The 17,603-nt window shown below is 37.8% G+C and overlaps 2 protein-coding genes across 2 annotated transcripts in view; one reads left to right on the top strand and one right to left on the bottom strand.

Moving 5' to 3' along the window:
* Positions 1 to 12,824, top strand: part of LOC109913426 (plexin-B2) — a 138,034-nt gene extending 125,210 nt beyond the window's left edge. The window contains exons 17-24 of the mRNA XM_048609967.1: positions 2,041 to 2,141; positions 3,188 to 3,339; positions 4,368 to 4,528; positions 8,301 to 8,448; positions 8,662 to 8,726; positions 9,249 to 9,324; positions 11,517 to 11,591; positions 11,978 to 12,824. Coding sequence (XP_048465924.1) covers positions 2,041 to 2,141; positions 3,188 to 3,339; positions 4,368 to 4,528; positions 8,301 to 8,448; positions 8,662 to 8,726; positions 9,249 to 9,324; positions 11,517 to 11,591; positions 11,978 to 12,082 — 883 coding nt within the window. The 3' untranslated portion in view covers positions 12,083 to 12,824. The remainder of the gene's footprint in view (positions 1 to 2,040; positions 2,142 to 3,187; positions 3,340 to 4,367; positions 4,529 to 8,300; positions 8,449 to 8,661; positions 8,727 to 9,248; positions 9,325 to 11,516; positions 11,592 to 11,977) is intronic.
* Positions 12,825 to 15,156: 2,332 nt separating this feature from the next.
* rint1 (RAD50 interactor 1) overlaps positions 15,157 to 17,603 on the bottom strand; it is a 39,335-nt gene continuing 36,888 nt past the window's right edge. The window contains exon 13 of the mRNA XM_048609966.1: positions 15,157 to 16,291. Within this exon, the coding sequence (XP_048465923.1) occupies positions 16,069 to 16,291 (223 nt within the window). The 3' untranslated portion in view covers positions 15,157 to 16,068. The remainder of the gene's footprint in view (positions 16,292 to 17,603) is intronic.

Raw genomic sequence — 17,603 nt, 5'->3', positions numbered from 1 at the left:
AGCTTGAATTGTATATGTCACAGCTTATTTTTCCATGCTGAGTGAATAGTCTAAAGCATGGCCTCAGCTTCCTGGCAACATTCAGAAATTTCACTGCCTCCACCACACTATTTAAAGAGAACTGAGGAGTGCTGTTGTGCCTGACAAATTGGAAGCAATAGAAGTTTGACAGTGAGCTGCAACTTGTGGTATACGAGACTTCCCATTAAATCAAAAAACAAAGCTTGTGTTTTTCACCTCTGTTAATTTTCCCGCTTTTCAATCCCCACACTGAAGCATTAGGTATTGTGTAGAGCATTGCGCAGCATTTTTTGACCAAATATGGCATCAGTTAAAGCCTAAGCTTTGGAAGTCAGTCATTATATCTGATTTCCAGCAATCTCTACTCCTGACTGGTACTGGTTTACCTTCATTGTTCAGACCTTTGAGTATAGAAGTTGGGACGTCATGTCGAGCTTGTACAGGACGCTGGTGAGGCCTGTTCTGAAGTATTGTGTGCAGGTCTGGTTGCCTTGCAGAAGGAGATTAGCAAACTGGAGGGGGTTCAGAAAAGATTTACCAGGATCTCGCTGGGAATGGAGAGTTTGAGTTATAGAAATAGGCTGGATAGGCTGAGACGCTTTTTCCACTGGAGCATAGGACGTTGAGGGGTGACCTTATGGAAGTTTATAAGATCATGAGGGGCATAGATAAGGTGAATAGCAAGGGTCTTTTCCCTAAAGGTAGTGGAGTTCTAAACCAGGGGCATATTCTTAAGGTGAGAGGAGAAACTTTTAAAAAGGACATGAGAGGCAACTTTTTTACACAGAAAGTGGTTCATGTGTAGAATAAACAGCCAAAGGAAATGGTAGATGCAGGTACAGTTACAACAACTAAAAGGCATTTGGATAAGTACATGAACAGGAAAGGTTTGGAAATATGGGCCAAGCACAGGAAAATGGGACTGGTTAGGATGGGAATGTGGTTGGTGTGGACTAGTTGAACCAAAGGGTCTGTTTCTGTGCCGTATGGCTCTCTATGACTCTATGGCTTAGACTTCCTGCAAATCCTGTCACACTTCCCTTCCATTCTCCCTACTCTGTACATAGTTGAACTCTGACCATTGTGGTCTTTTCAATCTTGAAGTTATTTAAATGCAAGAAGAGGGTTTCATGGCATTTGCCATGGAGCCGTGCCAAAATAAGGATGCAGTTTTGTTGCAACAAACACAAAACCCACAGTGGCTCAGTGGTTAACACTGATGCCTCACAGCGACAGGGACCCGGGTTCGAATCCACCCTCAGATGCCTGTCTGTGTGGAGTTTGCATGTTCTCCCCGTGTCAGCGTCGTTTTCTGCTGGTTGCCTCGATTTTCTCTGAGAGTCCAAAAATGTGCAGGCTAGGTGGTTTGGCCATGCTAAATTGCCCCTAGTGTTCAGGGAAGTGTAGATTAGGTATGTTAGGTGTGGGAAATGCAGGGTTACAGGGAAAGGGTTGGCGGGGGGAGGGGGGTCTGGGTGGGATGTTCTTCGGAGGGTTGGTGTGGACTTGTTGGGCCAAATGGTCTGTTTCCACACTGGAGGGATTCTAAGAAGCTGCTTTAGATTAAGTAAGACTGTTGGATACCTGGAGCATCCATGTGACCAGTATTCAAAAAAAAATGCAAACTGTGTGGATGATAACATAGACAGACATACTTCCTTGATTTGCATCTCATTGTCTCTAATCCATGGGAAGACATGATGTCTGTAGGTTCTGGCAGCAAGAAACTGAAATAATATGATGTGGGGAATTAAATGAAGCATTCTGCAGATCCATTAAAAGAAAGTTGATTGTGCAGGTATAAAGGGCCATTGACTTGAGGCAAAATATTTGTGTGATACCTCTTGTACTCTTTTCCCTTCTCCATATGTTATCCTCCTGTTGTAAACTTGTTCATGCCGTCTACAATGAGACTTTTCATATTGCCTAGGTTTCTTAAATTCTTTACTTTTTAAGATATTTACATTGGGTACTTACTGTAATAACATGAACAAAAGTAAAATGAAGTCACTAATTGAGAATTCTACTCTTTCAGGTGCGGGATTTCTCCACTCTCATTTTAGTAAGATCTTCACACGCGCAGCAACCTGATGACCATCAGCAGATTATTCATGGAGAAAGTCAGTATCAGTTTACACTTTCAATTTGATAGTGCCATGATGCATTAACTGAGAGGTGCAAATAATATTTCAATGCTAGCGCTCACATTGAAGTGGGAATCTGATCAGAAATTACAATTTGATGCAAGGCTTTCTAAAAACAAATGTTAGATTTGTGCAGAATTAAGACACCAAAAATTCAAAGTCCAATATATTGATTTTTTACTTTCCTCATGTATGAGAGCAACTTGTGTTGCCACTTTTATTTTGAGGTGGGATGTCGGTGCTGGTTATGAAGCACTCAGTGCTAAACAGACCTTGATTAGTTACAGTATGGACCAAATTTTGGATATACAGCCTCTATCCTTCCCAACATTGTTCTACTAGTAGTTTCTCTATTACTGTATATGTTAGACAGTTGTGTGCCTTGTTGCAACTAGATTTGGTTTGAGAGAATTGAGGAACTCAGCCTTACCTGACTGTTATCCAGTACCTTAGAAAGAAAAATTAGCTTTGAAATGTGCAAGTTTCATTTCCAGTGCCCTTTTTATATAGGACCTGAAACAACCAATTCATGTAAAAGCCATCCTATTCAGTCTATTGTCCAATTACTCCAAGTGCAAATCTGGCTTTTTTTAAAAAAAAAAAGATTCTTGAATACTTCTGGGCCCATTCTTTCTCAACGTTCTTAAAGTAGCTTCTAGTCTTCATGAAGAAAATCTCCAACTGCCTTGACCAAATTCACAGAAGACATCTCTGTGACTGACATTGCATGTTATCCTTTTCAGACTTTGCATATTGTTAATTAAACAATAAGCAGCAACATCTTTCTGCACTGATTTTCCTATTCCACTGGTTTGAATGAAAAAAGTATCGAACAGCTTTACTATTGCCCTGTTGGTTTATAATTTCTCCTGTTTTGCACTGATGCCTAAAATAACTTTTCTAAATAATCCCTGACTGTATTTTGTTTTGGAAGTTGTTAAAGCAGAGAGCTTGTAAATGTACTGTAGTACAACTTTTATCACTTAATTACAATGTACCTTATCATTTTCTGTTCATTCCAGAAAGTGGATTATTAGAAGAAGATAGAAGGTGGCATTTAGTCCGGCCAGCAGATGAAGTAGATGAAAGTAAATCAAAGCGTGGCAGCATGAAGGAGAAAGAAAGGACCAAAGCTATCACAGAAATATATTTGACAAGACTTTTGTCTGTAAAGGTGAGATTTAGTGTGTATTTTCAGTCATTTACTTAAAATAGAACTTATCAAAATTGTCAATTTTTTTTATACCCTGAACGAAACCATCAACTGGGAAGGTGAACAGTTTTACAACAAAATGTTAGCTACTTTATCAGTCTACCTTTTCCTTCAGTGCTGACAACTAGGCCCTGCAGACTGTATTTGGAACAGAACAATGCTCAGACTTAAATAGTGTCTTAAACCAGAGATGCCTAAATTTTGCATATATGTAAAGTTTATTTACATTCGAGCTGTTAATTCTACTGGATCTTTGTTGAAATTGGATCAGCATAACTGACATCTGTTGAAAGCAGATTTATTAGCAATTGCTCATGCTTATGACTTATGATACACTTAAATTTCTGGACCTGGACAATTTGACTTCAGTTATCACATTTTTATCAGTTTTGTATTGATTATATATTAGCTGCTCACATTTATAATGGAAATCATCTTTGCAAATTTGTCACACTGAAGTTGTGTCCTTCAAGTGTTAGAGAAAAATACAACAAAAATGCTCAATTTTAATTTCTCCTCTTTCCCCCAAAGCCACAAAGTCCTAATTGGGATAAAATTTCATAAATGTTACTTGATCATGTATATTTACCTAAGTGGCTGTTATCGTATGTGAACTTATGTAATTATTGGAATGTTAAATGACTAAGCATCATTACAAATTGGCTAATCATGTCTTTTAAACAGTGTGAACATATATGCTAACAAAAGGATCTTTTTTGAGTAACTGTGAGGAGCAGGATTGTCTGTTTCACCCCTCATTCTATGCAGCTGGGAACCATCAAGACTACAGTAGGAATCAAACCTTCCTGGTTTGTATAGCTGAACTACTGAGTGAATTGTTGAGAAGTACTGAATGTATTTAAAAAGAACATTACATGTTGCTTGTAACAGTAAAGGAGTTGGAAATGCAAAGTGGTCTATTTCCATTGTATAAAGTGGTTTCCTCTTATCAAGAAAAGAAGTTTAACCTCTATTTTTGACTAAAACAGGGAACACTTCAGCAGTTTGTAGATAATTTCTTCCAAAGTATTCTCAGTACGAATCAATTCATTCCAACGGCTGTGAAATACTATTTTGACTTCCTTGACGAGCAAGCACGCAAAAATGAAATAAACGACGAAGAGACTATTCATATCTGGAAAACCAACAGGTAAGAACACCCGGATTACTTGTTGTCCACAATATGTTCATTTGTTTTTAAGAGGGTATTTCTGTGCTTTGGGCATCCTGCTTCCATCAGCATACGTTTTTATCTTTACTGCCTGGGTGTTGAACACAAAACTGAGAGGAGGGCTACACAGGACATCAAAGGACATAGACAAGTTGTTGGAATACAGTAGGTGACTGATGAAGTTCAATGCAGAGAAGTGAGAAGTAATACATTTTAGTAGGAATAATCTGGACAGGCAATACAAATAGGTTATATAATTCTAAAGGGGGTGCAGAAACAGACAGACATGGGCATGCACAATCAGTTGGGAAGACAGGTGGAGACATGTTAATAAAGCATACGGTATCCTGGACTTTATTAATAAGGGCATAAAGTGCAAGAGCAAGGAGGTTATGCTGAACTTCTCCAGATCTCACCTGGAGTCTGGGCACCTCAGTAAGGATGTGGACACACTGGAGAGAGTACAGGTGACAAGAATGATTCCAGGGATCAGAAACTTTAGTTGTGAGGATAGATTAGAGAGGTTCGGATGGTTCTTCACAGAGAGGAGGAGGCTAAGAGGAGATCTGATAGAAGTTTACAAAATCATGAGACTTCTAGATGGAGGAAAAACTGTTCCTGCTCGTAAAGGGGCTCAGGGAAGAGGGCACAGATTTAAAGTGATTTGTAAACATGGCAAATGTGAGTGTAAAAACCTCTTAGCACAAATGGATTGGGTCTGGGAACACTGCTTGGAAATGTGATGGAGGCAAGATCAACGGAGGCATTCGTGAAGGTGCTGGACGATTGTTTCTATAGAAACAATGTGCAAGGGTATAGGGAAAAAAGCAGATGAATGGCACAAAGTCAAAATGCTTATTGGAGAGCTGGTGCAGACAGGGTGGGCTAAATGAGCTCTTTCTGTGCTATAACAGTTCTGTAATACTATGGCTAAAAACAGGGCAAAAGCTAGGAATTCTGTGGCGAGTGACTCCTCTGTTGATTTCCCAAAGTATGTTCACCATCTACAAGGCAAAGTCAGGAATGTGATGGAATACTCTCCAATGACTTGGATGAATGCACCACAAGTATGTCAAAGCTTGACATCATCCAGGAAAAAGCAGCCTACTTAATTGTCTGTATCTATCCATCATCTTCGCCATTTACACTCTTTGATACTGATGATCAACAGTAGTACCTATGTGCCATATACAAGATATACTGCAGCAATTCACCAAGCTTCCTTCAAAAGCACCTTCTAAACTTAACATCCTGTACCACCTGCATGAAAATAGAATGACCCAGAGTTTGCCTCTTAGTCATATAACACTGTGACTTGGAACTGTGAATTTGTGTTTTATTTCCTGTTAGTGGGTCAAAATTATGGAAGTCCATAACAACCAACAATGCGGGTTACATAGACCATGCAAACTGTTGGTGCTCAACCAAACTGGTTCTTGAGGGCAGGCCTAGTCACTGGGGTCCAAATCTCATGAAAATCTTTTTAAGAAATAAAAAGCTTTCCCTCGTCCTTTCTTGTGAATTTTTTTGTTTTAATAATCATTTTAAGGTACAGATCCTGAATGATCTGGACAAAGTGCACACGGAAAGGATGTTTCCAGAGCTGTCTCCCAATGAATGATTGCTGCTTCAGGACACAGATGAGGAGAATGTTTGTTTGTTTTTCCTGAGGGCTGCACGAGATTGCAACTCCCAGCCTCAGACTGTGGTGAAGGAGGGATGTTATTTTTAAGGAAGATGGATACATTCTTGTTAGGATGGGGAATCAAAGCAGTCAGAGACAATTGGAAATGTGGAATTCAAAATACAAACAGTTCAGCCATGATCTTTTTTGAATGGCAGAGCAGGCTCAAAGGGCAAACTAGTCTGTTTCTCCTAATTTGTATGTTTGTATGAAACTCTGCAGCTCAACAGAGACATACGACCCCAATCAGCTTCCACATCACCCCATCGGACTCCCCTTCTGGAATCCATCTGGTTATTGTCAGAGCTGCAATGTCATGGAGTGCAGGGGTTGATTGAGCATTGTTGGTGAGAGAGGGTGGAGGGAGGTAAACACCATAATAACCAAGAGGGACACTGCAGGTTGAATGGAGGGGTAAGAGGGAGGTTCCAATGCAAAATGGTCAGAAGTGCCTCCCGACTAGTGGTTTTTTTTTTCTCCCCTGCATCACTGCTGGAGTGGACAGCAGAAGATTGTAATTTTCTAGCATAAAATAATAAGAGGCAATTCAAATCACAGCCTGTGTCAGATGCTCCCTTTCTAATGCAGACTTAATGATCTGAACCCTGTTTTGGGATAGTGGAAGCCATGTACTATAAGTGAATTTGTGGTATATTGATCTATGCTATATTGGACCAAGTATATCATAAATTCAGTGACAGCCGCCACAACCAATGCAGAAAAATGTTTGAATAAAATGTGAATTTGGAAGATTTTTCTGGTGTCATCTTCATATGGAGGAAGTCTGATAAATGGATAGTTGCCAAATCCTTGTATCTCAAAAAGACTTTTGAGAAGTTGAAGTGCTTGTACTTATACCTTTTGTTGACTGATCTGATGTTTTGCTTCAGTCCTTTGATCATGGTGCTGATGAATTATGCCATGAAGCCTTCAGACTGCAGACAGACATTGACAGAATAATCCTTTCCCTTATTGTTTTTGTACTGACCTTGAAATCAGTGGCAGCTTATAAAGGAACTTATGGTGAAATAGATAACCACAGATATTCCTGATAAAGCGCTGAATTTTCTTAAATGAAGACAGCATCAAGTCCATTGTGAAGTATCTTGTGAAAGATACCTCTCAGGTTTTCATTCATAAATTAGTGTAGAAAGCAGAATCTACATTGTTTCTTGGGAAGCTGTGAGCCTACTCCTGTCTTTTAGTTATTGATCTCCGTTGTTGTATTTCGTTACTTCTAACTTCTTGGAGGTGAGTTACCTCATTTCAGAACTTCAGGTGGCAGTTATACAATCAAAAATAAATGGATTATTTTATTATTTCTATAAATTAATTGATGGAATGGGCTTTGTTTTGGGGAGTAGTTGATACTCTTGATACATAAGAGATATCTAACGCATGGTGTTTTAATTTACTGATGACCCTAAAAATGTTTCACAACCTGAGTACACTTTATCTAACAGAAAACTGCTGATAATGAAGGGTCCGGGATAGGGTTGAAGCAAATTTCCTGAATGTGGAAGATACATTAATCTTTCCAGTTCATCTGGATTGCCAAATATGAATCTCTTTGGAAGTGACCACATCAAATTGAAATCTAATTGAATAGGATCTGACCAGCCACTTTTACTTGAGGACTTAGAATTTTGATCCAGTCCCATCTAAACCGTATCATGAAGTGCAAAAAAGTAAATATTTTATAATGGCAATAATAACAGTAATCTAATGAATATCTCACTGAATTTCTATGTTGTTAACACCAGCCATTTTGGTTCACTTGAACTCTATAAGTCTCCATTTCAAAGTGTGAACAGCATCGGTCACCCTAATGCAAGGAAAATTATATACTGAAAGAATTGAAACAGGTGTGTGGTCTGTTCTAAAGCAAAACTGGCAAAGGCCCTTCTTTGAGCTGGTGAAATGGAGAAAGGTGTATGGCACAGAATGGAACTGAACCAAGAGTGGGGAGAAATGGAGCATATGAATTACTGTGGAATAGTCTTTCTCATAACAATATTCATAATTTTTCTCAAGTAATTAAATACATATCCTTTTTTCCCCCCACAGTTTGCCATTAAGATTCTGGGTAAACATACTGAAAAATCCACATTTCATATTTGATGTGAAAGTTAATGAAGTAGTGGATGCATCCCTATCAGTGATTGCACAGACCCTCATGGATGCTTGTACGAAGACAGAGTACAAATTGAGCAGAGTAAGTATCTCAATTTCAACAGCAAACAACAAAAGTCTTAAACAAGTAGAAAACCTCCATTTCAGGTGTGCCAGGTGATGGTGAGACTATCAATTTCATAAAACTGCATCTTAGGATTTACTTGCATGGCACATATACTTGTCTGTCTATGACTCTGATTAACAAAAAAAAATTGCCTTTGTTCATGTAAGATGTATTTTTCTGATTTTTTAGGACTCTCCAAGCAACAAACTACTTTATGCCAGAGAAATTTCCACATACAAGAAGATGGTGGAGGAGTAAGTGGGAATAAAATAATTAATTTGACAAGCTTTGACAAACTTAAATATTAGATTCAAACTAATTTATCTTAATGTTCAACTTAATCACCTTGGGTTAGTGAACATTCATTTACTGGACTGTCAACAAAAAAAAAAACTTGTCTGAAGTTCCCATTCGGGTTTCATTTAAATTTGAGGTTTAAATGCACTTTCTTCATATGGGAAGAGTTTTCTTTAACTTTGCACGGTTCACTTTTCCTGGTATATTAGTTGAGATATTTGCCACTGGAATGTCAGATTGTCCAGTCAGGAAAAGTTACTGGCTTTCCTTTGGATGGCTCAGATATGGAGATTAAGAGACCTGTTTGGTGCACGACTGTTGAAATTGAAGAGAATTCCTGGCACCTGAGACTGTGTGTTCCAGATTGACCCATTTTTATCTTGTTTTGGGATAAACCAGGTTTGTAGTTGGAAGGCTGAGTTGTATTTTACTTTAAACTGTCTGTTCAGATTGATGGTTTTGTCTTTTTTTTAAAACAGCTATTACAGGGGTATTCGTCAGTTGGTACAAGTCAGCGATCAAGATATGAACACGCACTTAGCTGAAGTCTCAAGAGTAAGTTATATTTATAATTGTCACAGATGTAGTTAGCTGACCCGTAATCCAACTTCTAAACTGCTGAAAAGATTTGGGAGATTACCTGAGTCTATGGCCAGATGCACTAGATCACCTAAGTGAGTGAATACAAAGCAAACCATGGGAGTGGAATTTGCTGTAGATGCCTGCAGAGGAACCCACTAATATTCTAACAATAGAACATAAGAACTAGGAGCAGGAGTAGGCCGTCCGGCCCTTCGAGCCTGCTCCGCCATTCAGTAAGATCATGGCTGATCTTTTCGTGGACTCAGATCCACTTACCCGCGTTCTCACCGTATCCCTTAATTCCTTTATTTTTCAAATAAAACTACCTTATCTTTAAAAACGTTTACTGAAGTAGCGTCAACTACTTCACTGGGCAAGGAATTCCATAGATAATAATCCCAGGTGCAGACCCAGGAAAAAATTCCCACCTCTAAAAATATTCCTAACAGAAATAAGTTGTAGCAATGCTATTTTCTTTTTACTTTAATTTTCCTGCATTTTAATAATCCTATCTATAGATTTACTAAATTTGGATTAACTATTAGATCCATACTCCACACCAATTAAAATTCGTAAAATATGCAGCTTTTCAGTAAAATTTAAAATACTAATTCCAACAGACTAAACAGGCTAATGATGCATCTGATTCTACTCAAATAATGTGTCAAACAAACAAGGATTAAAAGATGAAAAGGAAGGTTGGTTACGAGGTGTGAGCAAAGGTATGAATAAATAGATGGATCTTCAGAAGTTTTTATAAAGTGGGGAGAAAAGTAGAGAGGCTTAGGTTGGAAGACCAAAGAAGAGGATTGCTATCGCTGATCACTATTCTTCTACTGAAAGTCAGAAAAACAAAGCATTCAGGAATGGATTTAGGGCTAGAACATTTTATAAAGGGCCTCTGGCAAGGATACAAAGGGCTTTATATTTAAAATTTAAGGATTGGCATCCAGAGACAAAGCGCGTGATGGGAAAGTGAGATCTATTGTAGCGTGTGATGTATGCAACAGTTTAGCTAACAAGCAAAAAGTTAGGGTTGCTGAATTTGAATGTGACCAAAGGCATGGATGGGAATTTTAGTTGCTTGAGGTTAGGTGGAGGTCAGCAATATGGAAACATAAGGTCTCTAGGTTATAGCATGTTCAATTTCGTTTTTTTAAAAAAAAACAAAGAACTGCGGATGCTGGAAATCAGAAACTTCAGAACTGAAAAAGGGTCACTGGACCCAAAACATTAACTCTGCTTTCTCTCCTCAAATGCTGCCTGACTTGCTGCGTCTGTCCAGCAATTTTTGATTTGGTTTCCAATTTCATTTCATGTTTATGCTTGAACAGGATGTTGAGAGTACCGAGTATAGCTTAGTGTGGGACTATAATGGGGAGGAGCGTAAAGATTTTGGTAAAGGACGATGGTTTGTGGCAGGACCTAAGGCAGTGACTTTGGAAAGATCAGTGTTGAATTGAAGGAAATTGTCACATTTTGGATGAATCACATCAAGGATGCAGTCTGACACCAGTGATGGAGTAATGCTGGATTTTATTTGCAAATGTGAGAAATCAATATTTTTATGGGTGTTGTTGCTAAGGTCAACTTGTGGATATGGAGATGGAGGAGCTCTGATGCAGATCCATGGGAATTGAAGTGATGGTATTGGGAAAGGGAATCCCTACAGTATGGAAGCAGGCCATTCATCCCATTAAGTCCACACTGAGCATCCCACCCAGACCCACCCTATCCCTGTACTCCTGCATTGGCATCTCACCCAGATCCACCACACTATATAACCCTGCATTCCCACGTCTAGTCCACCTAGCCTGCACGTCCCTGGACACCATGGGCAATTTAGCATGACAATCCATCTAACCTGCACATCATTAGACTGTGGGAGGAAACTGGAAGAAACCCGTGCAGGCACAGGGAGAATGCAAACTCAACACAAGACAGTTGCCCAAGGATGGAATTGAACCTGGGTCCCTAGCGCTGTGAGGCAACAGTGCTAGCCACTATGATGCCCATGCATTTGCATCATATGTTTAATTTATCACAGTTGGAGTTGTGGATTTTAAACAAATAAAAAAATGGAAAATATTATTATTATTAGTGCTCTAGCTTGTGTGTACTTCAGCAGATGAGCTCTGCTTGCTCATAGTTTGATTATTTTCCAGGCTCATACAGACAAACTGAATACTATGGTAGCATTGCATCAGTTATACCAATACACAAACAAATACTACGATGAGGTGAGTTTTTAAAAATATTGACGGTTGTTTCGGTTTCTGCATATATTCATTACCTCATTATCAGTTCGAGTACTTTTAAACAATTGCCGCTACATTTTACTTTAAGTAAATATAAAAACATAACTTAACCATATCAAGGTATACTGATTGTGTTATAAATCTTTTGAATACTTAAAGATAACTAATGATCATTAGAACTTTGCTCATAAGCCACATTAGTTTTTAATTATATTCATTAAATACTTTTTTTTTAAGATATGTTACTCTAAGAGACAAATATCCTTACATTTGATGTGCATTTATTGGATATATGTGTGATTATGGTATATTATACAATGTGTAGTTTCATGCCAGTATTAACATAATAACATTGTCTGCCTTTACAGATAATAAATGCCTTAGAAGAAGACCAAGCAGCACAAAAGATGCAGCTCTCTGTCCGTCTGCAACAAATAGCAGCTGCACTGGAGAATAAAACAACAGACCTTTGACATGACCATTTTACATAATGAAAGCTCAGATGTTAAATTTTATTACTTAGAAAAGAAAATAGTGTTATTTTTACTCTTCCAATCACGTTTGCAGTTCTTAATTCAAAGTCTGAAATCCATTATTTTGTAAATTAACTAATATTCTATAATATTGTATTATAAACTTGGTCTATAAAACCTGTGGAGAATTGTCAAGTAAATATATAAACAACCTAGTTGCTGAAATTAGATCGTGTTGTACTGATCTACATGGTTATTTTAAAAAAAAATGTAAATTATCTGAGCCCTAAAAAATGCTTTCATGATTTGGCCCACAATTATGCTAAACTCTTTCACAGTGGGTTGAGTCTTGTACAGTATGTTGCCTTCTAATCTAAAGCTTCACTGTTGATTGCAAGCTTTTTTCAAATTTAATATTACAACCATTAATAACAGTACTGCCATTTATGTGCATTCTGATACATTTTCTAGCTGTCACAATTGAAAATGGCATGATTTTTATACTTATCATTTTATCCTGTCCAAATTGGCATTTTGACAGAAATCGTGGAAACGTATGAAAAAGTCTTTTCGTAATTGTATGTAATACAGACCAAGTAGAGGATGCTTGTAAATTTATGTTAAAATTACATTTTAGAGGATTTTTTTTTTACAAATAGAACTAGTGACTACTGAAATGTCTTTTGATATTTTTGATATAATTTGGGAGATGGAATTGCAAATAAATTCAGCTTTTTATTTACTTTCTTATGAAGAGGTTTTCTTTATTATTTTTTATATATTTATTATATACATATCCTCTAGTATCATAAAAAGCAAAGTGTGCTGACTTAAGTAGCCTATCTTAAGTGGAAATCCATTTTACCTGGTTGAAAACAAACAGTACGTCAGACCAGCAAAATCCAAAGCCCATCTGGTATGTACTTTGCACTTGAAACATACAAGTTACTGTTCCATCTAACATATCAAATCATTTGCTGTTTTATTTGCATTGTGCATTCATAACCATTAGACATGAGGAGTGCAATATTAACTGATACAGCCAGCAGTTCTGATGTTTGCACTCCTCTGTCACTATAGACAATTCAGTTCATTTGCTTCGCATTCGTATTATATTTTCTAATCAACCTGTTCAGGGATGTTATTACAAATTCATGGAGCAGGTAGAACTTGAACATAGCCCCTCTGGTCCATTGATGGAACACTAGTACGTTGCCACAGGAGATTCTCTGACGTCTGTATCACATATTTACGTTTTTAATCAAACTGGTCAAATATTATTACACACTGCAGGAGCAGGTGTGACGAACCTTCGTCTTCTGGATCAGGGGCAGTGACACTATACACTGTGCCACAAAAGTCCCTTTAATATTTGTATTCATTTTTCTCTTTTTTTTAATATCCAGAGTTTCTTGCACACAAGTAAATGCTTCTTTTCCTCCACAAATCACCTGTGGTATTTTTTAAATTTATTAACTACCACCTCTAATTCACCTGCCCGTTAAGGCCAATGTATACCATCAAAGGTGAAGGTGAGCTTAGGTGAGGGGAATGGGGCTTAACACTTGGATAATTGCAGTTGATAATCAGCAGCATACATGAGTCCTTAGATACTGAAGCTGTGTACGTATGTCCAAAATGTAATAAGACCTGGTCAATATCCAGGTTCGGGCTGCTAAATGGCAACTGGCATTTGCACCACAGAAAGACCATCTCCAATAAAAGACAATCCAACCGTTACCCCTTGCTATTCAATGAATTCAGAAGTTAGGAATTTTGCAGTGAGCAACCCACCTCCTGACTCTTCAAAGCCTGTCCATTATCTACATGACACGAGACTTCCTCATAACTTAGTTCCACTGGCACCTACAAATCTCATCATTTCTTTCCAGTGTTTAATAAACTTGTTTTACTAATTATATTTATTTTTTAACTGTACTGACAATGCTCACATTGCATTAATGTCCCATTTTCGAGCTGAAATTGTAGTCTTCTAAAAATGAAATAAACCTGTTCACGCATGTTATGACACATTAGGTAGGAGGGATGTGAACCTGGGCCTTCTAGCCTCGAGGAATGGACAATACTGCTGCACCACAAGAGTTCTTCACTTCCAACTGAAAACTGCTATGGTTCATTTTACTTAATGATTGGTATCAGCTCAACCAATAGATTCATCACACAGAGATAGCAAGAACTGCAGATGCTGGAGTCAGAGTCAACACAGAGTGGAGCTGGAGGGGCATAGCAGGTCAGGCAGCATCAGAAGAGCAGGGAAGTCTATGTTTCAGGGCTTACATCTGATGAAGGGTCCTGACCCGAAACATTGACTTTCCTGTTGATCCTTGGTTTTAAACTCTGTAAAACATTGGATTGTGTTTGAAAGTACAATTGGGTTAGGGTTTTGTCCTTTTTGCCCCAGTCTATCACAACTGAGCTACAGTTGTGATTACATAAATTCTTGCAATATGTATATATTTAAGAGGAACAGACTAGACACAATAATGGAATGTAAACACACAATGGAGGAGTAAAAGAAATGGCACAGAATAAGGTTCATAGTGAGCTGTCGCCTTTTCAAATAGCTCAAATGCAACTAGATTAAAGGAACAATGTTATCTCTAGGGTGGTAATCTTTACGCCATGTGCCTGGAAAATGACAACTAGATTGACTGTCCACTTTAAATATCACTCAATTTGACTTTCCCAACAGGTAAGTTAAACTAAAATTATTCCATTTAAAATTTATATACCAATAACACACTGGTGATTTTATGATAGAAGCTTTGCTGTACATTTAGCCTACTAACTCTGCAATTTCTCACCTCTGCGTCTCATCAAACTCCCAAATGCTGAACCCTTTCTCCTAATGACCTGGAAAGTGCTTTTACATTCGCAATATCTAGTTAATTTGTAGCCTGTCAGTTTTCCTTGTCACTGTTATATATGACTACCTGCAATAGAGAAACAACATATGAACTCATTGAACTCCGAGTAAAGCTATAAACTGCCAAAACAGAACTAATATTGAGGAGAAAAAAGGATACTAGAATAAGTACAAAATTAACTAAGCATTCTTATGGAAAAATGCAGTTTATTGTAATTGAGTTTACAACATAGTGCAGTTATAATGTTTTATTGTATTAACCTTTACATAATAATCATGATGTCAATACTTCAGATGATATATGTGACAAGAATGTATTTAATATAGGAATAACACTTTTAACACAATCTGCCATTTTATAAAGTGTTCAAAATTTAACAACATCTAACATTTGGGGGACAGGGATGTGGGCATTAAACGTTGGCCTAGTTACTAACACTCAAATGAATTTTTAAAAAATCATCTCAGCGCCAATACCAGTGAGTTTTTGCATGTCCTGTCCAAGGTAGTAGTTTACATTGCTACCATCATAAAATCAGAGATGGGATGTTCACTGATGATTGATTGTACACTGTTCAATACTACTCACAACTCAAGTAACTCAAATCCATCTATGTCAATAAGCAGCAAGACCAGGACAACATTCAGACTTGGACTGATATGTGGCATAAATGTTATTTGCTGCTTAAATGGCAATGAGCATCTTCTGCAAGATATAATTTAAACTTGTTGCCTTGGCATTACTATTGCTGAACACTCCAGATTTGCCAACAACACATGGACTGCAGTGGTAGAAGATGGTGTTCACCACTAGTTTCTCAAGAGCACTTAGGAATTGTTGTATGAGTGTGTGTATGTATATACTTAGTTTAGTCTTCAAAATACATATGACTATTTTAAATAATTTTTAATTCAATAGGACAATTCAGAACATTCTGGATTGGCATTTCGAGTCACAGCTTAATTCACAAGTCCACTTTGTGACCACTTATGGTGTCCATCTGTTCTCATTATCCTTCTGAACACAACCTGTAGTCACATCAATTATAAACTTAATTTTTAAGTGCAACAATGATATTCCTGACAATCAATGGATCACTTATTTGCCTATACTAGGCCAGTTTGTCCTTAAATTCAGTAGGATTTCAACATCTTGTGGGGCCAGTTTATAAACTCCAATTTCATTCAAAGCTGCAGTAGCTGTGTGCCATTCAGAACAGGCAACTGCATCAATCATATTGCTAGAATTAGTCTGTAGCACTTCACGTAACAACAGCGCCGATCCCACATTCAGATTCAGGATGACACAAGCTTCTTTCACCCTAGGGTAAAAAATAAAATCTAAGAATGTTTCATCTCAATCAACATTCTTGAAATTATAAATGTTTGATTAATACTGAATCTTTACACAATTGAAAATTATTTCCCGTAAGTAAAACAACTCCAGATAAACTCTCACAATTGATATTCAACGATATTTTCTAATCAACCTGTTTAGAAATGTTAGTATGCACCTCTGGAGCAGGTGGGACTTGAACCCAGGCCTCTGAGCTCAGAGATAGGGACATTACTACTGTCCCACTAGAGCCCTCAATTGACAATTATATAATTACAAAACGCTTCAGAACTGTGACAAATCGAAGTGATTGAGCACTACTAATAAGTGAACTTGGGTACATTTTGAAAATCCTTTCTCAATTTGACCAAATAAAATGATAGATAATAAAATTAAAGCTAGATCTAGACAGGAAAACCAGATTGACAACCAAAGTTAATTCAAGAGATTTTAAAAACTTTTAAAATGATACACGGCAATCTGACAATTATAAATAAAGCTTCGCTTTTATTTATTTAACCAGTAACTTTTCTGCATGTATTATGAATTTGAAGCTTCTGAATAGGAACATTAACCAACATAATACTATGAAAAATCTGCGGATGCTGGAGATCTGACTCAAACTGAAATTGCTGGAAAAAACCAGCAGGTTTGGCAGCATGTGTGAAGGGAAAACAGCATTACTGTTTCAAGTCTGGTGACCCTTCTGCAGATTTGATAGCTGCTAGGAAAAGGTGGTTTGTGTGTGTGTGTGTGTTTTTTTTTCGGGGGGGGGGGGGGGGGGGGGGGGGGTGGAGGGGGGTGTCTGAGAATGGGGCGAGACAGAGAGAAAAAGAGAGCAAAGGAGTGAGCGGATACGTGGAAAAGGAACCCAGAGGGAGAGACAAAAAAAAGCGAAAAGACAAAGGGATTGTTGATAGCCAGGGAAGAAGAGAAGTTCAATAGTTAAGTTGAAGTGGCAGGCAACTGGGTCATTTTGGATAGGATGAAGATATTTTGCAAAATGGTCACCCAATCTGCATTTCATCGCCCCATTGTAGAGGACACTGCATTGTGAGTAGCGAATAAAGTAGTCTAGACTGAGTAAAGTGTGGCATACCTTGAAGAAATGTAGCAGTGAATTAAACACTGAAATAAATATTAATTAGTTATTTTGTTTGACTACTTATAGAAAACTTATGTAAATAAAAAACTTCAGACATGAAATTGCTGGATGTGACTGAAGCAGTAAGATAACATTCAGAGATAACAAGGTGTAGAGCTGGATGAACACAGCAGGCCGAGCAGCAAGGCTGACG

The sequence above is a fragment of the Rhincodon typus genome, chromosome 22 (genome assembly GCF_021869965.1).
Source record: "Rhincodon typus isolate 14 chromosome 22, sRhiTyp1.1, whole genome shotgun sequence".
Lineage (NCBI taxonomy): Eukaryota > Metazoa > Chordata > Chondrichthyes > Orectolobiformes > Rhincodontidae > Rhincodon > Rhincodon typus.
The sequence above is the reverse complement of the archived record's forward strand: the minus strand, read 5'-3'. Positions and strand labels throughout refer to the sequence as shown.